This window comes from Coturnix japonica, chromosome 1, assembly GCF_054131305.1.
Source record: "Coturnix japonica strain WE chromosome 1, WE-NBRP24, whole genome shotgun sequence".
Lineage (NCBI taxonomy): Eukaryota > Metazoa > Chordata > Aves > Galliformes > Phasianidae > Coturnix > Coturnix japonica.
Genome location: NC_140663.1, coordinates 109212526 through 109234235, shown reverse-complemented (window position 1 = coordinate 109234235; position 21710 = coordinate 109212526). Strand labels below are relative to the sequence as shown.

At 42.4% G+C, this 21710-nt stretch overlaps 1 protein-coding gene and 1 long non-coding RNA gene across 3 annotated transcripts in view; one reads left to right on the top strand and one right to left on the bottom strand.

Moving 5' to 3' along the window:
• LOC107324956 (uncharacterized) overlaps positions 1–17221 on the bottom strand; it is a 34048-nt gene extending 16827 nt beyond the window's left edge. Inside the window, exon 1 of one of the 2 annotated variants that reach the window (XR_001559588.3) lies at positions 16940–17221. This is a non-coding gene — a long non-coding RNA (uncharacterized LOC107324956). The remainder of the gene's footprint in view (positions 1–16939) is intronic. The other variant, XR_014946986.1, reaches the window with a different exon arrangement.
• The window catches only part of SMS (spermine synthase), a 45926-nt gene continuing 40928 nt past the window's right edge, over positions 16713–21710 (top strand). Inside the window, exon 1 of the mRNA XM_085549962.1 lies at positions 16713–16850. Within this exon, the coding sequence (XP_085406088.1) occupies positions 16802–16850 (49 nt within the window). The 5' untranslated portion in view covers positions 16713–16801. The remainder of the gene's footprint in view (positions 16851–21710) is intronic.

Sequence of the window (21710 nt, the reverse complement as noted above, 5' to 3'; positions counted from 1 at the left end):
TGGAAAATGGGGCTTACCGAGCGACTTTTCTTTGACATAAAAATATGTCCAAAGTTTTCTGGTTTTGCACAGTAATGCTATTCATAGGGTTTATGGGAACAGAAGACATACATTGTTCTGCTCTGGACCTTAGCCCTGGAAGCAGCAAAAAATGAGTACGGCAAGAAATAGGACACTTTATTTTATAAAGAAAATATCCTATCTCTCCAACCATGGAGTAGCAGACATGCACAAATCTACAGAGGGTGACAGAGACCAGGTAGAGACAAGGCTGCCCTGGGGAAGAGTGACTATCCAGGCCAACAGCCACAGCACTGTGCATGGTTTCTTCTCTCTTGAAGGATCAAATAAGTAGAGATTCAGTTAGAAATGGGATAAAATCAGGGAAGGAGTGTTGCAGAGAGAGGTGGTTTGTTCATTTACGGTGTTTTTACATCAGAAAAAGCATGCATACCTTGCAAAGAGAGTGTGATATTAAGCGTTTCTATAGCCAAGTTGCAGATAGAACTTATGGATTTCCATCTCTGGCAGCTACATGCCATGCAGTAGGGCCAGAGAGACTGATGAAAGCCTGTACTGTACCTGCTTGCTGTGTATGGATTGCACCTGGTCACTCTTTCAGTAGCCTGGCTGTGAGGTTGGAACTCTTCTCCTGTTTTTTCATTCCTTCTCCTGCACGAGTTGACCTCACAGGTGCAATTACTAAGTTAATCCACTTTTACGATGTTTAGCCCCTTGGCTTTATTTTCACTCCTGCAGCTATTTGAATAACTAGCATAAACGAGGCCAAACCACCTGTATCTCTATCATCGCTGCATGATCAGCAAAGTTAGATTATAAGCACGCATTGCAAAGCACATATTCCTCAGTACTTATCACTGTTTTTTACCAACAGACTATTTACTGTTCTTTATTACTTATCCGGGACATGAAAACACCAAAGGCAGTTCTGAAGAAAGCACAGGGTTACTTAAAAAGGGGCTGCTTTTAGGATGTGCAAATGGACTGGATTAAAAATCAATCTGTATAATTTTAAAATGTGATATTAAGAGTGATACTAAACATGAAATATTATTGTTTGCCAATTTGGGATCCTTCTGGTTCCTCCCCTGTACTCTACCAATTCAAATGCAAATTACAGCTTTTATAGCTGTACAGTGTAGCTGAAGGCATTAGGGATGCAGACAGACTGAGTCCAGATTTGGTGACCTGAGCTCACCATAGGAACAGGGAGAAAAAGCCTGATAGGGAACACAGCTGACTGATAATAGAATCAGGAAACCAAACATTGTATGGTGCAGTGAAACAACAGAAAGCATCCAGGAAATGAGTGGCCATAAGGATTAAAAATAATAATAATAATAATTAAAAAATAACTTTTATTATTAATTACAAATGCATAAGAAAGTAGATTGAAAATCTGCCTTCCTCTAGATCAAAAGGGTGCTTTGAAATGCAAAAGAAATCTTTTTTCTTCTGCCACAGATCTGTGTGTACACACAGATGCTAATTTGATAAGCATTTGGTTAACTTCTGCTAGCCTGAATTATTATCCGCTTAGATAAAAATGATTGCTAGTGGCCTGAGAAATACATGGGCTGTGAAATACATGGGCTGTAGCTGCAGGGATGGAAATAGAAGTGGTTTTGTCAGGTCCATAAATAAGAGCTTGCAGTGAAGAGAAGTGCTTGAGCAGCTATGTGGGGGCCGATGATTTGAGACCATCCAGCTGGGCAGGCCACTGTGCTACATGTTCCCTGTGTGGCCATCAAGCAGAAGGGACTGAAAACCTAACAGTGAAACTTACCAGGCCCTACAGCTGGGATTGTTCTTACCCTGAGGCTATCGGGTCTCCAGAACTCTTCAACTCTGCCTCTACACACGCCCGGCATGCCTGGGGATGAGGTGGGAAGCATGTCTTTAATGTGAGGGTGATGGGCAGCTTGTGGAATCACCTTCTAGGAGATACCTGAAAGCCACATGGTCGTGGTCCTGGGTACCTGCTCTGGGTGTCCCTACCAGAGGAAACAGCCTACAGAGATCCCTCACATGCTGTGGTACTAAAGGCTTGCTAAATCTCTTTCCCTGTTGGCTCAACTGAGCTGTTCAGTGCAAAAGCATCCTATGAAATACAGAGCGGTTACATCTGCTCTGTGCGCAGATGGGAATGGGATACAGCAGGTGGAAAACATTCTGGATACAGTCCAAAATCTACGCAGTGACCCCCTGTTCTGACTGTTCATATAATGATGTTTTCAAAACCGTGGGCTTGGCCTCGCTATAATCTACAGGACAGAGCTGTCTTCAGGAATGTTGTAAATTCTGCATGATTCTTGGTGGTTGTTTGCTTTTTAACCATGCTATCCATGGCCATTACTGTTAATATTACGCAACAGTATGGGTGGGATGCTTCCTCTGCAGAAAGGTATAGACCACATGAGAATGAGCTTGTTGGAGAGGAAGGATAAAGGGATATTGTCGGTTTTAAACATCAGGGAAATGGTTACTATTATTCTAGAGAGCAGAAGTGTTTTAATATTCAAATGGCTATTCTGCTTTTCTCCAGTATTTGTGAAATACCTTCTCTCTGTCTAAAAAACCGTGACTCCCTTACTAGCTTAGAAAGGGTGTAGTTTTGGACATAGAAACTTATGGACAAAGGAGCTTTGAGATCAGCCCTCTCCTCTTCAGCTGCTCTGAATGCCTGACCTTGATGTATCAGTGATAATAAACTGTAGCAAGCTCAGTGCTGATAAAAGCTTGCTGTTCTCCAGTTGAAAAGAAAGTCATCTTTCTTAAGAACAGCCTAAAAAACTAAGCAGTCAGACATCTGAAACTAGGAATTTCTGCTGGCGTAACCCAGGTTTTGGGATGTCGTGCTCTGAAGTCTGACACTGCAGTCAGACAGATATACCTGGCTCATAGGTCTGAATTAAAAATACACAAACCTGTGAAGTAAGCCCTTACCATGGTGTTCCACATGAATATACAGCCAGATAATGCATGAGTAGTAAGGCTGTTATCAATTTGAAAATAAAAAGGACTCCATCTATACATGCTCACCACAGACACAATCTGGCTACACTGAGGTCAGTGGGAAAGATTTTTCTTCCCAGTTTCTTTAATCTACAGATTGAATCAATTATTTTCTCTTGCTATAGTTAATTAGTTTTGTAATGACCCTCATCTATGTGCTTTAAGACAGTGGCCTGTTCTTCAAAGCACATCTTGAAAAGTTACTCAGTCTTGAAGCATGAGGATGTAGCAATCAAATGGAATCACGGTTTTCTCTTTGTTGGACTGTAACAAGTCTTCAGGGCTCTAGGTCTACTGGACAGGGTGCTCGGAGGAGAGGAATTTAGGGACTCACTCACACCTGGCCTGAGTAACTCACTTTAGTCATTTGGATAGCCATCTCCTCCCTCTACAGCCAGTAAAGAGATGCCAGCTGAGGAGCACTCACATGGAAGTGCTTCCCTCCCAGTGTGGTATAGACAATGCCCAAGTACTGTAGTCTAGTAATAAAATTTGTACTTTCCACATATGCACATGTCATTAAAACCACTGAAACATGGAATCATAGAATCACAGAATTGTTTGAGTCGGAATAGACTTTTAAAGACCATCTGGTCCAACTCCCCTGCAATGAACAGGGACTCCTACAGTTACATCAGAGTGCTCAGAGCCCTGTCCAGCCTGTCCTTGAGGATAGGCCCTATCCAGGGATAGGGCATCCATTACCTATCTGGGCAACCTGTGCCACACCAATTCTAAAAAAACCTCTTACATTCAGTCTATATCTTCCCTCCTTTAGATTGAAACCATTTCCCCTTGTCCTGTCATAAAAGACTCTGCTAAAGAACTGTCCTTTCTTACAGCCTTCTTTTATAGATACTGAAAGGTGCTATCAGATCTCCCTGGAGCCTTCCCTTCTCCAGGCTGAACAGCCCCACTCTCTTGGCCTGTTCTCACAGGGGAGAGATGCCTAAAGATGGGAGATCTCAGTTATATCTGTGACATCAAGTGGGGCCTATCCACTTCCCATTATACATCTCTTTCATGGTTGTAAATAGGCTTTTGCGTACTAAAATAGTTCACAAGCTTTTTCTCCATCTTTCTACAAAGATCATAGCCGAGGGTTGGAAGCCATCATCCCTGCTAGAGCAGGTTACGACAGCCACATTTGCTACAGGTTTAACACTGAATTTACAACTTTTTATCTTCTGCCTTACCCAGCAACGTCTCTATCTTAATTTCATCATCTCACTGAACTGCTTCCTGAACTGCTTCACAGAGTCACTTGTACCTGCCTTCTTTAGTCAGTAAAAATTCTTCTTTATTTTAATTGAAAAAGTGAGAATTTCTTAGCGACTCATTTCCACGCAGTCAGGGAGGAAGGAAAGGAGGAAAAAAACATCTGTATGTTTTACTCTCGATTTTAGGAATAATGCTTGTCAACTTTTCTGTTCTTTATGTCTTTTTAAAAGACGTGACTGTGAGGAGATGACTGAGAAGGACTGTTCATAGAACTGTAAGTCCAGGCCTAATTGCATTCAGTTGGCCAGCTGTGGCATCTATTTGTACAGCTGCACTTCTGGCTCGAGTTTATAAGCTGCTTATATATACCAGTATATGTGCCTTCATACAATACCTTGCTTAATGCTTTACCTCTCTCGAGGGCATTGGGGAAGTTAGAGTAAAGCATGGATTCATGGTGAAAAGTAGTTTGCTTTAGAGAGAAGAGGGTTCTTTTTTTTTCGCAGTGAATGAGCATTGACACGCACCACAGAAGGAAGTGGCCAGAGTGGCCACTAAATCTGGATTCCTATTCAAAATGATTTACTTTTTCAATGCGACACAGCATAAAACCAAGTTCTTTAAAAAGAGCCAATCTGCACACCAGAAAGTAAGTGTGAATGTTTGGGCTTTACTGCTCACTGAAAGGAAAAAGGCTGGCAAACCTGGAGGAGGTTACCAGTAAGGGTACTGGTCATATTGTTACCATTAGCTTGCAGGAGAGCTGAAATAGCAGCAGCCTATTTTACTATTCTTAAACCAGATCATCCTGGTCAATCACACTTCACAGTAAAGCCATCAAAACCAGCAGCACCTTAATTTTGATGCGCAATAACTATGACAGATGCTGAGGAAATCTCCACACCCATCCAGGCCTGGTTTGGTTTCCAGAAGAGCCAGTGAGGTGACAGTCCATGCAGTAGAATATTTCTACCATGAAGAAATCAAAGTTTTACAATATCTGAGTTAAACTTTCAACTCAGACTCTGTAAAACTGGAGCAATAATATTTTGCCAACACCTTTTATTGCCTTTATTTCAACAATAGGAGGAAATGCTCTCTTCCAGTGTGAGGCTGTAACTCAGTTTGGAGAGCTTGACTTCCAGGTTTTTAAATGAGGATGGTTCGAGAGTGGTGTGCACTGGAAAGATTGGTTTCCAGAAAAGAGACATTAGCCCTTAAATATGATCTCTGTCACACAGCCCAAAGCCAAACTGCATTTCAAAAACTGACCCTGCCAAGAGGGCAGCAAGAGCAAAGGCAAGCAAGAAAAAGAGGTTGCAAACAGCAAAGAAATAAGAAATCACTGGAATGAAAAGGGAATAGCGGGAGAAGAGGACGTAAATGGCTGGCATCAAACTGCATGAGTTATGGCCTGGGAAAAGAAGAAAAGCAGAAAGATCTGAGAACAAACAGAAAAGGTTAGCAAATGACTGCAGAGTTTGAATGATAAGACCAAGAAAGCTCCACTGATTTCTAAATAGCAGTTCAAGTTGTTAAGATGAATGAAAGATATTAGGGGGAATTAGACAGAAGGATGGCAAATGAAAAGACAGGCTGGCAGAAGGGAAATAACCATCAAAGCAGTAAATAAGGAGATCTCCAGTCAGTGAAGATATTAAATGATGATCATGCAGAAGAAAGAAGTGAGAACGGACCTGAGAACATAACATGTTCAGAGCAGAAATGGCAAAGATTACAGGGTCAAAGAAAGGTCAGATAGATTTCCACTGCTTTCCTCCATGCAGAGGCACCTCATCTTGTTTTGTCTTTTTACCTCTCTAGCTTCGATGTGCACCACAGTTGTGTGACTTGTTTCTAGCAGATGCTATTTCAAGCATCTTGAAATACAACCTGAGGTTTTATGGCAACCTTTTCCCTACCCACCACCTCATCTCAAGCCATTTCCAGTTCATTCCTGCCATGACTGAAATGCTGCATGATAGCATCTTTGCAAACCCTACAGGAGCAGCACGGGGCCAAAACAGAATCTGTGCATCTTATTGCCTCTCAGTTTACATTTTTTTAAGTCAGTTTAATCCCACATACTTAATCCTGTAAGCAAGCAATTTTAGAAAATTAAATAGGAATTTCCCTGTGTGTTTATGGCATGCTCATGATGATAGATTTGTGTTTGCAGTTAAATATTTCCCTGCAGTGTTTACTGATTAAACATTCAAGGCACACAGGGAACGTGACTGTGGGCTTGACTGCGAGCCAGCTGAAGAGAGAAAATTTCATTGATTCAGCTGGTTTTCAGGACAGATAGAACAGCCCAGATACTGGTTTGCAAATATATGTGCACATCTCTCTATTACCTTTGAAGAGGGGACACTTTCTTTTATGGACAGGAGCATTTACAAGCCATTTAACTCCGGAAGAACTTGTAAATAGAGCATGGAGCAGTTTCACTCTACAGAAGGATATACTGTAAATGGTGTTGGAGTCACCATTAAAACAAACTGCATATAATCCAAGCAATGAAATATGCCATATTTGAGGTGTCTTTTATGAATAGAAAGAGTCTGCAAACAATGCAAGCAATGACATTTATTTCCAGAAACCAGTCCTGTAAAGTCAGGCTCCACTGAGTATTACAAAGGAAGAAAGGAGGTTCACTACTAGAAGTTTGCCTAAAGCTAATGCTACTGACAAGGTATAATTTGAGTAGAAATACTGCATGCAAAGAGAAAATGACGGTTCCTTTATCATCAAAAAATACCACTTTGGTTTGCTGAAAACACATATAAACTTTTTAAAGTGTAATGTTAGTGTGGCATTAGCCATGAATGAGAAAGAAGGATACAACTCATTCAGTAGTAAAACAGCTTTGTTGCCAAGAGGTCAGTAGTTTAAACCATCCACTGCAGAGAATGCCTCCGCAGATCTTACAGGCACAAGGTGTTCTGACCCAATCATTCCCAGTTTTCCCAGTATTCCCAGATAAGCTCTTCCCTCTTAGGATCAAGTCTTTTAATGAAGCTGAATCGTGCCAACGCTGGGAAACGTGTGGGGAGTCATTGCAGTGAGCTGCTGCTGCCCTCCAGCAGGGCTGCACGAGGGGAGGTCTGGCGGCACTCAGCTGCCCACAACACATGGACAATTGGGAACATCATCCAGGAAAGCCCCGGGCTCCTCCTGTCAGCAGCACTGAGTGCCATGGCATAATGATGTCAGGGAGTGCTGAAATCTGTGGAAAAGATTTCTGAAAGAATGGAGTCAGGCAACTGCATAATTTTGTTACAATAAGCCTGTATAATATTTTGGCCAGAGCTAAGTTTTATGGCTTTGCTTGACATAGTCAAGGATGGCTATTGCAAAGAGGATGCATCTTGTCTTTTCCTGAGCTAGTTTTATTGCAAAATCTGTTATTCATCGTGCATTTGGTAAAAGAAAATAAAAAATAATAAATAAAAATAAATGCTTTTTCAGATTTGCTCTCAAACGCTTCCTAAGCAAACAGTAAAAGTTAAAGGCTGGCAGTTCAAGACTGTTTATTGTTGTGTGGGTCCATGTTAGTCTGAGTATGCGATAAAGGGAAACACAAAAGCATATGCTTTAAAAAAGGAACTGAGAAGGAAATAGGATTCAGAAGTTTCATTTCAGCCTTCACGGGTGTGTTTTTAAATCAGTGTCTTCTGTCACAGTGTGGACTTGCAAGACACCAACCTGGGCGCAGTGAGACTCGGTATTTTAGACTGTGACAGACATAGTTCCTGAAAACTGGGAAAGACAGAAAACAAAGTAAGGAAAAAATGAGCATGCAGAACAGAGCAGCTTGCTGCTTGAATTCATCTGAGTGCAAACTCAATGCTGCTGTATCTCTGCTTCGATCAGAAGACAAAAGTAACCACAATTTCTAATACCCCACAGGTGTGAACCAAGAACATTCTTTTTGTCTTACAGCTGAAACCCAGCATGGTAACAATTCCAACAAAACATGGGAAGCACAGGAGCCACAACAAACTCATTTATTTCTGATACCCGCCATATGCTTCAGGTCATAAAAGCAGCCTATTGTCAAATTAAGACGTTTCCAAACCAGATATTCTAAGAAAATCACCTGGTCATGGAGAAAAAAAATAGCTGAAATATGTTGTATGTGAACTTTGCGTAACAAGTATTCCAATCTGGTTAATTTTCTGATTTTCTTGTTTTCCAGGTTAACATCCCTGGCACGGTATTCATTATATAAGCATAGCAGTAAAAACCTCAAAGCAAACTTGTTAATCCTTAACAACACATGCCATTCTGTATTCATCAGATGTTCTATCAGTTCAAAATCAACTTGTCAGAGTAACGAAGAAGAGCTAAAAAAAAGAAAAAAAAAAAAAAGATTTTTTAAGCTAGTGGCTGACAGGAGAATATAATAAAGAAAGTCTAAGGAATTGTTCAGGTACAGTAAAGGCAAATAATAAAGAAGCGTTAAGGAAAATTCAGGTGGACTATTGAATACAATCATCCCAAGTGAATTTTATAGTTAGCTGTTGAATTTGTGTTTTTAAAAATTCACGGCTGAACCAGTTTGTGTCCTCATGGGTTCACAGATTGGTAGGGGATGGAAGAAGTTTCTACCACGTTTCAGACAGACTCTAACTCATCCAAGGTAGAATAATCTGTAGCCGTTGAACAATTAAGCATTGATCTCCTAACTCAGTGTACTGCTCTAATCAGAAGACAGGATCATTCTCTGTCAACTGAGACATTTTATTCAATGTCTGTGCTAGCAACAGTGGGGTCCAAACTCTGCAATCAACTATGTGGCATTTGACAGCATTCAGTTAGCAAGGCCATGTAAGTTTTCTGCTATTGAAGGCAATAGGCTGCTTTAAGCCGAATGTTTTTATGTTAATTCCAAAAGTCATTTTTCTGTGGTTAGTGCAAACTATTGCTTTATGGGGTTCGGATGAAGTTCTGATATCAGACTAAAAAAAGACATTCTACATTAATCTTTTTCCTTATCAATAGGTTTAGTATCTTGTAACGTACGTTTCGGAAGATTAAGTACATTTCTGTTCCTCCAAACGTGGTCTATTCATTGTAACTCTAATTGTGAAACTATTTAGGTGAGATACAGATCATTCACTTTCGATCATATTGCTGACGCTATCTTTTGATTTAATTACATTGCATTTAAAAACCCATTTATAATTAGATGCTACCTGGCAACGCCTTAGAGGACCTGCCTGTGAGTAACCACAAAGTCCTTCCAGCTTCTTACTGTGATGCCTTTAATAAATGCAGATATGGTGTAGCAGCCAACAGACAGATCATGGCCTGCTGAGTGAATCATTGTTATCTTGCCATATTGTTTTCCCCTTGGAAAAGTCATCTCTTTTTCCTAAGCATAAGCTGTTTCTTATAAAATGAATGAAAAATTTGTGCAAAACTTTCTGCTAAGGAGAAAACTTTTGAAGAGCAATCATTGCTGTAGCCCCTCACATGGCAATGCTGACTTCATGTTAAGAGCATCTCTGGATAGAAGGAAATCAATTTAATCTGTGAAGAGCACAGACAGGATGTGGAATGCCAGACAGGCATTCATCTGAACTGTTCAGAATCAATGGGGAGAAGCAAAGCACCATTTGATCGTTTTAGTGATCTTCAGTAGGGTGAGATGAATTGCATCTTAAAAATGGTTCTGCTGACTGCTGAGGCCATTGAGGCAACCAGATCCAACAGCACTGTAGACATCTGAAAATCTCTGCAATGACGAACTAATTGACCAAGCTCACAGGATAGCCTAATGTGGAACAGCCTCCCTGAATCACCACTTCAGCCTTTCAGCCTGGAGATCCTCTTAAGGAAGAGTCCATCCTTTTTACTTGGAATTAGCACTGCACTTGCAACCAAAAGTGTGACAGGCAAGATGGTAAAGTTTCTGCTAACAACAGAAACTTCATCAAGTGAACATATACTAACATCCCTCACAGAGTTACTACTATGTGTGTGTGATATAATTGCAGTCAGTACTGTTTATCAACATGTACTTGAGCATTCTCCCTGTTTTATTTTAAATGCAGTTACACATTACTTCTGCCTAGAATGTCAAATGGCCAAGTAACAGAACTAGATCTAGTCCTGTCTGTAGGGCACCAGGCAAAGACTAAAATTCTGTCTCCTCTGAAGTCAGTAATAAAAATGTCTTTGGCTTTGATGGCAACAGCCTTAAAAATAAGGAGTCCAGAACATAACACACAAAAGACAAAAAAGACCACTGGTAAATTATTATTTACCAGCACTTCTCAGACTGTACATTGAGGGATCATCGCTCAGAAAAGAGAACAACTTTACAAGAAACAGTATTTCATAGCACATATATAAGGTAAACCAAGTATTACTGGTCTCTGTTGCAGGTGGAAAATCTTTTCCACTGTTTGTTTTTCTTACACTACTTTTGTTTTCATGCACTTTTACCACCTCTTTATGCTAACTGTGGATGAACTAATAATTCCTATTTTAATCAATTTGCCATCCATTCTTCTCTGTGCAGGACTTCCTTCCTTATAAACATTTTGATCAGAAAGAATAGTATTTCCTCCATGTTATGCAAAGCTTGGGTTACAAATTACCAACCTATGCATGTTTGCCCCTTATTTACACAGTTTTTAAAGGAATAAAAGCTGTCAAAAATCTTGCTCTCCTTTCTTTCTTTCTTTCTTTCTTTCTTTCTTTCTTTCTTTCTTTCTTTCTTTCTTTCTTTCTTTCTTTCTTTCTTTCTTTCTTTCTTTCTTATTTTTTAAGATTTCATTGATCTGATTTCACTTTTACCTTATTTCAGCTGTAACTGTTAATCTAGATGAAAATGATGGAGACTGCTGTCTACTGGATACTGAGTCAATGATAAAAGATAGCAAGTTTGCCTACTCAGAGGGGTTTGTTCTTTGCTGTCCAAAGGATAGCATGTCACTGAAACCACCTGCATAACATGGGAAATGAAAAGAAATCATAGATGGTAGACAAGATGTGACTTGGCTGGGTTGGGAAAACAGCATTACTCGTTTTGTAATTATTAGGAAATACAAACTGGAACAGAAGAAGAACAGAACAATTAATATATATATTTCTTCTGTTATGTTCCTTTTGCCTTTGGACCACGGGTCCTGTCCTGTAGCTGTGTATGCAGGTCAATAGCTGGGAGAGGATATTTTAACTAGCTGATGCAGCTATCAAATGTCATAATTTAGGTCATAAAGGATTAGCACTTGCAAGCTCTCCTGATATCTGAAGAGCTGTATATGAACTATGTGACAGGCAGGAGAAAGAAAGTGGACAAGCCAAGAAAGCCCTTTTTTTGCTGTCTCAGATAATGATCATCTGATGTGGGATTGGGATCACTTGATGACCAGACCATGGGATCAGATGATGACTGTGGACTCAGAAGGAGTGGGGGATATCATCTGATGGAAGTTATAAAAAGGTTTCTCTCAGGGGCTATTTTCAAACAACAAAAGGCACTGCTTACAGGATATAGCAGTTCTGAGAGATGACCAAGATGTTAAGGAAAAGCTTAACCCCATTTTGCCCTGCCATGTGATGGGTTCAGGGACAAAATTATGCTGAGATTCACAAATCAATATTCATCTAATCTTTTTTCTGCATTTGCTTTGGGGAGGGAGCAGATATTAGTTGGGATTTTGGGGAATTTTGTTCCGTGGTCAAATATCTGTAGAGAAACGTGGAAAGGCCCGTACATTTTGGGAGTTAGGAAAAAAAAAAACAACCAACAACTAAAAACACAAAACCAGGATATGTGGGTGAGAAGCACAACCCTGGGCTGAGGTAGGACACACCAGCAAGGATATTGGCAAAGATGTGAAGGTAAGGAATGGTCTCTCAGTGGTTTCCATGGGTGTTTCTTGGTGTTATCACAAGAATCTGTGAGTATGTCAGGCTTGGAACTTGGTTGGTGAATGTGCTACCAAAAGCAGTGTGTTCCCAAAGGAGGAGGTGTACAGAACAATCAGGAATTTGGGGCCATTGGACCTCAAGTCTCATTTTCACAGTAAGCAGGTAAGCAATCTCTCTCCAGAAGATCGCTTACCTGTTTGGTTCAAAGGAAATCCCATCATAAGGGTTCAAATACAGCACTCTGGCCTATATCCAGGAGAGGGCTCTCAAAAAGCAAAGTATAATAGCTGCTATAATTTATGGTAGCATTTACTTCAGCAATTATCTCTTATCTGAGTTTCCTAAAACTTCCTGAAATTGTTCTGTTGTTCCGTGAGGTGCCTTATATCCTGTGATATAATTTGGCTCTCCAGAGTCCTTGTTTGCAGACCTCAAAAATAAAAAAAAATTAAATCTTCACTCATCCCTGTAATCACTTTGAATGTGTTTCACTGCTAAACACTTGTTTTTCAAGTTAGATTTCTTCATTTAATGGTTTCCAATAAGATGTAGACTCTGCAGTAGCTAGAATTTAATTTGAGACAGTTTCCTGCCTCTTTTTTTCCTTTAAAGCTTAGAGCAATGCCTTAGCAAGTCTACATATTTGATTGTGAGCATCCAAGAAAAGGGAGATAAATTTTGTTTTAGTAAACAGTAACGTGCTCAGACACAGAAGCAGAAGTAGGAATTAAAGAAGTAAAATAATTAGACTACTAAGTTCTAGTTTTGTTAGCCATCAATGTGTCTTTATAAGATACACTGTTTTGCTAAGAGATGAACTTCATCCGTGGTCAAAATTATGGTGTACCACATCCTTAGCTCAAATTATTTTCTAAGTCGGACACTTACAAGACCCTTTTTTCCCTATTATGCCTTTCTGAAAGGAAGTATCTGTCTAGTTTCTATCTTCCCTCTCCTGCAGATTTGCTGCAACCTCTGTCAATTACAAGCAAACACTAAAGAATTAGAGTTTTGGTTGTAGTGGTTTTTGTTGGTTTGTTTCTCTTTGTGGTTTTGTTATTAACATTCTGGGGTAAAAATCAACCCAATATGATACATAAACACTGAAGGCGATGAAACAACTTCCAGGAGTTTGCATTAAACTCTAAGCCTCGTTTGTTTCTAGCACCTGCTTTTCCCATTTTGTTATTATCATCTAACAGTCACTTCAGCATAGGCTGTTACCACATCGTGCTGTTAGTTTAATTGTACTGCACAAATGCCTCTGTTTAGCATAAATTAACAATGTTTTGAATATGAAGAATCAGATGTGAAAGATTCTGTGTGTATGCATATATAAAACAAGCATGTTTGTCTTCGAGGCTTCATTTACAATCACAAGATGACTACTTTATTCACAGGTGATGACACTGTGGTCCTACAGGTCCTACAGGTGGTCCTAAAAGAGTGCTAACAAATCTTCTGTGTTATCTAGAATAACACAAGGATAAAGGTCTTCCTATAAGATATTTCTTTGCTGTCTGTGAGGAATATGTTGTTTTCAACTTCAGTTCCTGAAGTGAATTTCAGGCTGTGGCACCTGTAGGTAAGATATTTACAGATCAATTAGCATTAACATCCAGTCAAGATGGATGCAGTCAGAGAAGATGAACTGCGAGTCTGTGATTAAAAATATAATTATGTTTGGTATTTCAGCTGACTATGGACGTGTACGGAAAAATAGGTGATACAAACTACAACACACCTCTACTGCAGGTTGTTGCATGCAATTAGAGGCCTTTATCCTGACTTTTTCATAGAATCATTGAATGGCTTGGGTTGAAAAGGACCACAATGATCATGTTGTTTCAACCCCCCTTCTATGTGCAAAGTCGCCAACCACCAGACCAGACTGCCCAGAGCCACATCCAGCCTGGCCTTGAATGTCTCCAGGGATGGGGCATCCACAGCGTCTTTGGGCAACCTGTTCCAGTGCGTCACCACCCTCTGTATGAAATTGTTCCCTTCAGCCTGTGTATTTTATCTAATCTGTCAAATCTGCCAGTAGAGAGTAGGGCCTCTGTCGCTACATTTCAGAACAAAGCATTCCATAACTGGGCAAATACAGGTGCACAAAAGTGTTTTTATTTTTTTTTTTACCTATTGCATCCACTTTAGCAGTCTAAACTGGTTTCAAAATGTGCATGCAATCCTATACTGAATAAACTTTTCATATATCCTGTGCTAATCTTAACACTGTGATGTCATCCAAACTCCACAGTATTGGTGAAACCTGTTTTAATATTCCAGCTCTTTTGATCATGCCTCGTAAATCAATCCCTCAATCTCTTTAATTATTTTAATTGCTCTTCTTTAAATTCCCCTTGAGTGTAATTTTCTAGTAGGAAGATTCCCCAAAATATCCCAGGCATGACCTAGTTAAGTAGTGGCAAAGAGTAGTCATGCCAAAGGAACAGAAGAGAAAAATCTGTTAGGTTCTTCTTCAGTGATGGGATCCATCACTTGGAGGCATCTGTGGGCTCTCTGATGTTTCTGCTCTGTAAGACCACATATAATATACTGTCCGCTTTCACTCCTACAGGTCAATACTGCAGACGTCTCCCTCTTGCTGAATGCTTTTCTATGGCTATATAAATATTTCTAAGGTGAACCTTTTCTTTTCCACCCATATTCCTTTTCTGAATTTGTTCGTGCTGTTTTATCAGCTTTCCCATCTCCACCCATCTTTAACTTAATGAGCAGCCGTGAAAACTATTTATATCTAATTACCATCGTCATCATTTACACTGAAGTCCAAGAAAGATTTGATATTGTTCTCTGAAATAATTAATTCAGCCTTTCCAGATCTTCAGATGAAGTCCAGTGCTGATCTATAAAACTCCCAACCATATAAAAAAGAATAGGGTGAGATGATTGTTTGTTCCGTTTCTTTTTTTCTGTAGCGAGTTTAATTAAAAAGATAATGCTCCACCCATCTTCCAGTGCTAGTCTACAGCGATGGGCCTTAAATAGCAAAATTAATGCCAGGAAAAGAACTGCTCTATTATTTCCCCTGTAAACCCTGTGAAGTTGTTCATGTGTATGTAAGGGCATAATTGAGTTAGGCTCCTGGCACGTATGAGCAAATACTTGAAGGTATACTTAGGTGACAACATCACCATTACTTTCTTCTGACTATTCCACAACGGAAAGATAATGTAATTGCTTCAGCTAAACAAAAGGCATTGGTTATTTCCTTGTTGCGTTGAAGTCCAAGTACAGAAATAACTGAAACAACTGCCATTGCTGCAAACAAAGGCGAGAAACATCAGAGATCATAAAATACGGGAATATTACTGGCTGTCCTGTGGTAGCTTCATGCCTGAAATGAGTAGAGAGACCAGAGAAGGTGGCAAGGAAGTACTGAGTTGCTTTTTTGCTAGTTTTCTGAGGTTCACGGCACTAAGAAAAAGCACAGTTCTTGGTGAAAAACGCATCTGGGGAATCAGGACTATGCAGTCCCCTGTAACACAGAAGACTGGATCAAATATATTTAACTGGAATTTACAGAGCTCCATACTTGGGCTCATTTTTTTCTTTAATCCGTGGTTTTCTCATGGATTGGCAGAGCCAAATCGACAGCAGCTGACAAAAATGAAACTACTGCAAACCTGCAGACATCTCTGCCTCTTTTGATACACGTTTTCAGGGAATGTTTTTGCTTTACTCCCAACCTGTGGAACTGCAGCATTGAAACTGTGGGCAACGAAAGCTCGCAAATATGCTATTGCAGCTTAGAGAAACAGTGATTGTGATACATTAGGGTATGGAATAGCAATTCCTTGTGCAGCCTTTTTATTTCTTGTAAAACTTTGTATTCTTTAAGCTGCAGAATGCCATGAAATCACTGATACCGTCCTATCGTTCGCATCAGATCTCATGCCTGCAGATTCCTTCAATAAAGGAGCCAAGCGCTGTAACGTTTGCAGTGCCTGACAACATTAATCATTGATCCTTATTGCTAACTGCTTCTGGGCGGGATGTTTCTGGGTTTGTAACTACATATGGCTCCTATCATTTGTGGCTTCCGCAAGCAATTCTAGTTATCCTTCATTAAAAAGACTTTAAATAAAAGGTCTTAAAGATTCTCCAGCGCCAACGAAGCCATAGGAAGGCAGCAACCTCTCTGCTCGGTAAGGGGAGGGGGAACAAGCAGCTTCGTGGCCTCAGCGCTGGGGAAGCTGCTCCACGGCCCTGGCGCTAGGAGACCGTCCAGGAATTTCGTTGCAGGAGACCGAATACTTAAAGGAAACGGGGGTTAATTCTTGTTTATTTTCCCCCAGCCGCACAGTGCGGGCGGGAGCCGCCGGAGGGAACACCTTCCACCGCCATCTCCCGCCTTCCACCCCACCCCCGGCTCCGTTCTCTACCCGCGGCCGCCATCTCGCCGTCCTCCCTCCCCCTTAACCAACCCCCGTCCCATCCTCTGAACCGAGGGGTCTCCAACCGCCGCTCCGCCATCTCAGCCCCGCCCCGCCGCCATTGCGGCCCCGCCCGGCCCGACACGCTCCCACCCCCGCGGCGCCGCCGCAGCCCCGCGCACATATAGGCTGCCCGCCGCACTCTCCGCTCCGCTGCCGCCTCCTCCAGGCATGGCACAGGGCTCTACCTCACTATGGCAGCAGCGCGGCACAGCACCCTGGACTTCATGCTCGGCGCCACAGGTAACGGCGCGGCGGGGCCTTTCCTTGCGCCATAGCCTTCCCCACGCCCATGGGGGGCTCGGGCCTGTGCGGGCACCCTGCGGCCTTACCTCGTAGCGGCCCATGAGTCGCGCTTAGCGCGGCCTTCTCGCGGCCCACGGGCCTGCGGTCGGGCCGCGTGCGGCGCAGGTGCCCCCGGGCCGCCCGCTCGTTCCGCATAGGGCCCGCTGGTGGGAGGTGGGGGTGGCAAGGCGAAGCGGGCCTCTCTTGCGAAGGAATTGGTACCGAAATGGTGTTTGAGTGAGTTCTCGGGCTTTCCGGAGCTATCTGTAGAGGGCACGTTCGAGCCGACAAACGGAGGGGAGCCACCACGTTTTTCTCCGGCCAAAATGGGTGAAACGTGGGGGAGAGCTGAGATGGGTGCCTGAGCTATGAGTGTAAATCCGGGCCTGCCGCACTGCACTGCACGCGGTCCTTCTTCTTAATTCCTGCAGGGAGGCGGGAGCGAGGGTAGCTATGCACATCTACACGAGGGATGCATCGGTGTCTTGAGGGAGGAGGGAGATTTCCTCATCTCAAGGGCTTTGTTGTGAGCTGTGCCCTTAGTGGCTTTGTAGCGTTTGTGCTTCAGTGAGATACTGGGAGCCAAGAGCAGGGAAGGGGGAGATCCTAATGGCGTTGTTATCAGAGCAGTTAGTTTTAGAATGCTGTGATGTATTTCATGGCTAAAGTCTTCCAGACTGTATCACAGTGAGGTTTTATAGTGCAGTGATAGTGACCTGACACTGAAAAAGACACAGTGCATAGCCCAGCTGTTGGCCTTGCATCTTGCCCTTGCTTGATCTTGACAAAACCAAGAAGCTAAGTAGCTCTAAAACCCACTTTTGTGAAGCCTCCTGCTCTCCTTCCCTCCTGCCCTTGACTCAGTGACCTCTTTGCCTTTTTGGTTTCCTGAACTTCAGTGAGTAGCATCAGTGCTGGCATGACAGTCAGGAATGATGGGGGGGAGGAGCGGGACTAGATGTATGGAAAATAAGCTGGAGGGGAACTTCCCTGCTCTATGATATGAAAGCTGCAATCTTAAGACCACTATCACAGTGTGTACTTTAGCTTGTCTGAAAACAGGCAATGCTTTCTCCTCCATTTCCATTTATCTTTGAAGTGTCTTTCTCCAGTTAAGATGGATCTACCTGAGTGGGAGTGGAAGATGGATTGACTGCAGAAGAATTGCTGCATGGCCCAAGGGAGGGAAGAATCTTTTTTTTCCTTTCTTATACTTGTTTAAGCATGGTAGACACCTTAAGTGAGAAGTGAAGAACTTCACCTGTAATAGCTCTGAAGTTAACTGTCCTGTGCTCATGTGATGCTTTTATCTATTGCTTGTGGCCAAGGGCATAGAGAATTGTCTATAAAGAAAGACTGATGAAGGTAAACTTAGTGGTGTTAAAGGAGTTAAACTTTAATGCTGAATCATAGATCACCAACTGATTACTGTTTTCTGTGTAAGTTATGTGGACCCCCCCGTCTAGTCAGTAGTCCCTTATTCCTGAAAGGAATGCTCTCTTGGTAATGTTAATATCCATTATCAAGTTTGAACATGACTGTAAAGGATAGTCCTTCTATGGTATGGGCACTTTTCTGGAATTTTTCCTTGTTTGCTCAGTTGTGTGCAACTTGTTTTAATGCTCAGTCTTTTGAGGGCCCTGAGGGAATAAAGGAGGGGAGTCTGTGGTTGGATGCCAGTGAGAGGATCTGCAGTTTGCTGCTCTGTGTAGGATTTCAGGTAGGATTTTATCATATGTGAATGCTTACACAGCCATGCCAAAAAGGACTTGGTGGTACTGCTGGATGTGAGTTAGCGATGTGCCCTTACTAACTCTATCCTGGGTTGCATCAGAAGAAGCATAGCCAGCAGGCTATGTAGCCTCACCTGGAATACTGTGCCCAGATGTGGGGTCCTTGGTACAGGAGAGACATGGACCTGTTAGGGCACATTCAGAGGAGGGCCACAGAAATGATCCAAGGGATGGAACATCTCCTGTACAAGGACAGGCTGAGGGAGCTGGGGCTGTTCAGCCTGGACAAGAGAAAGGGCTGGGGAGAACCAACAGTGGCCTTTCAGTATCTAAAGGGGGACTCTAAGAAGGAGGGGGACAGACTCTTTAGCAAGATCTATGGTGAGATGACTAAAATGTGAGATATAGGCTGGATATAAGAGGTTTTTTAGAATTAGGATGGTGGGGCACTGGTTGCTTAGAGAAGTAGTGGATGCCCCTATCCTGGAGGCACTCAGGGAGGAGCTGGAAGGGGCTCTGAGCACCCTGATCTAGCTGTAGTGTCCCTGTTCACTTACTCTGTTAGTAGCTGCTCATGCTGCAAGACGGTATAGGTTCTGATGGTGATCTCTGTTGGCCTCTTTGTTTGTTATATGCTAAAACCCTTTACAAAATCTTCTTCAGGCAGTTAAGTTTTCTCCAGATATTGGGTAGTAGCACATACAGTATTCATTCTTCAGAATAAAAGTATATGTTCAGTAAGTATCTTGGTAAGTAACTATCCTGGCCCTGCCAGGCAGGGGGGTTGGAACTACATGATCCTTGAGGTCCCTTCCAACCCGGGTCATTCTGTGATTCTGTGTAATATCTTGAGTGAATAGTTAATGTAGTAGAGACTCGTTTTTGTTTTTTTTTTTTTAGCATAAGATTGATAGTTGTTTGGGATTTTTGAGTGATACCAGTAATAAAAACATGGTTGTGGGGAAGTTTAAAACAGGAGAATGTGATATTTATCTTGTCAGTTTCATATGGGAGTGGGGGAAGTGCAGGAGAAGAAAGAGCAGTGCCTTGGGAATGGGGTTGCTTGGGTCAAGTGAACTTAAGCTTGCCAGTTTCCTGAAAAGGTGAAAGAAAACTACTAATATCTATTAATGTAATACAAAACTAGTAGAAGAGTCAGAAGACAAGGGCCTTTTTTTTTTTTTCCTGTCTTAATAAAAGCATTTCTAATTATGAATCTTCGTGAGTTTTTAATAGGCTGTTTGGTAGTAGGTCTGAATCTTTGAGTAATGCAGCCTGACTTTGTGATGGCCTCCTTATGAGGTGTTTAAAGTAGTATCTTGCCTAACTGTGGCTCCTTGAGCTGATAAGTGGGCAACTTGTGCAGGCAGTGTGGTGTTCCTTACCCTAAAATATAAGAGGAGTGTTTTAATGAAACCCTTATTTGTGAAGAAGGAGTGGTTCGTTTTCCTTCTTTAATTGGGGTGGTGGAGGTTTTAGTCATGCTTCTGACTTCTGGGCTGTTGGCATTCCTATCTTATTGATTGGTTAGTTCATCAGAAGCAAGGAATTTGGGGTTTGAGACTCCATTCAAACTTGGTTATCCATTCAGAAAGCTGCCTTGAAAAAGTAAAAGCTCATTGGAAAAAAATTAACTTGAAATGTGGTACTGTTTGGGATTGTTGGAGGAATTACACCATTCGCAGCTGCACAGATGTGCTGTCAAAACTCAGTGCAGGACGTAGATGTGTGCTGGTATGAGGGAAAGCAAGGGATAATTTGAGCTCGTACACTTAATGAAAGAAGTTCTTATAAAACTGTTGTGTGAATTCACTCTAGGAACTCCAGGGCTGTAGTGCAGGTAAAGCAGCACTTGAGTTTCTAAGGAAAAGGGTAAGTGACTGTGTGTACATGTGGAGAAAAACAGAACAAGTGTTTTTGTGGAGATGGAAAGAGCGGAGTATGACCTCTTACAGGCTGAGCTTCCTTTTTTAGGCCCTCTGGCAGTGGCTTTGTTCCTGTCCAAAGGGTCTGCAGCTCAGTTCTGAAATTGCACATGGGGGAGGAAGTGAGAAATCTAAGTCTGTCAGCAGTGGGAATGCACACAAAAATCAGAGCTGCAGCACTTGGTGTCTGAAATGTTATTGGATGTGGCCAGTGTACCGAAAGTAAGTTCTTTGCTGGTCTTTTCTTTCACATACCTTGTGTGCCCCAGTGGTGCAGTGGTAGAAGTGCCGCTTTGCAACACCGGGGCCCGGGTTCGAATCCCCCTGTGGCGCAAGTGGTAGAAGTGCCGCTCTGCTACACAGGAGGCTCAAATTCCGTGGAGACTCGATGGTCTCTAAGGTCACAGATCACAGAATCACAGAATTACCCGGGTTGGAAGGGACCTCAAGGATCATGTAGTTCCAATCCCCCTGCCTGGCAGGGCCACCAAACATACACCTTTACTAGATCAGGTTGCCCAGGGCCCCGTCCAACCTGGCCTTGAACACCTCCAAGGACGGGGCATCCACAACCTCACTGGGCAGCCTGTTCCAGGGCCTAACCACTCTTCTAGTAAAGAACTTTCCCCTAACATCCAACCTAAATCTTCCCTCCTTCAACTTAAAACCATTTCCCCTAGTCCTGCTATTATCAGCCCTTTCGAAGAGTACTCCAGATGGGGCCTCACAAGAGCAGAGTAGAGAGGGACGATCACCTCCCTATCCCTGCTGACCACCCCTCTCCTGATAGAGCCCAGGATCCCATTTGCTTTCCGGGCTGCCAGAGCGCACTGCTGGCTCATGTTAAGTTTCTCATCTATCAGGACCCCTAGGTCTTTTTCTGCCGAGCTGCTCTCAAGGACAACTCCTCCCAGCCTGTACAGGTGCCTGGGGTTCTTCCGGCCCAAGTGCAAAACCTTGCACTTTGCCGTGTTGAACCTCATTAGGTTCACCCGAGCCCAGCTTTCCAGCCTGTCAAGGTCCCTCTGAATGGCATCTGTTCCCTCCACCGTAACGACTGCACCACTCAGCTTGGTGTCATCAGCAAACTTGCTGAGGGTGCACTCCATTCCCTCATCGATGTCATTAATAAAGATGTTAAAGAGCACCGGTCCCAAGAC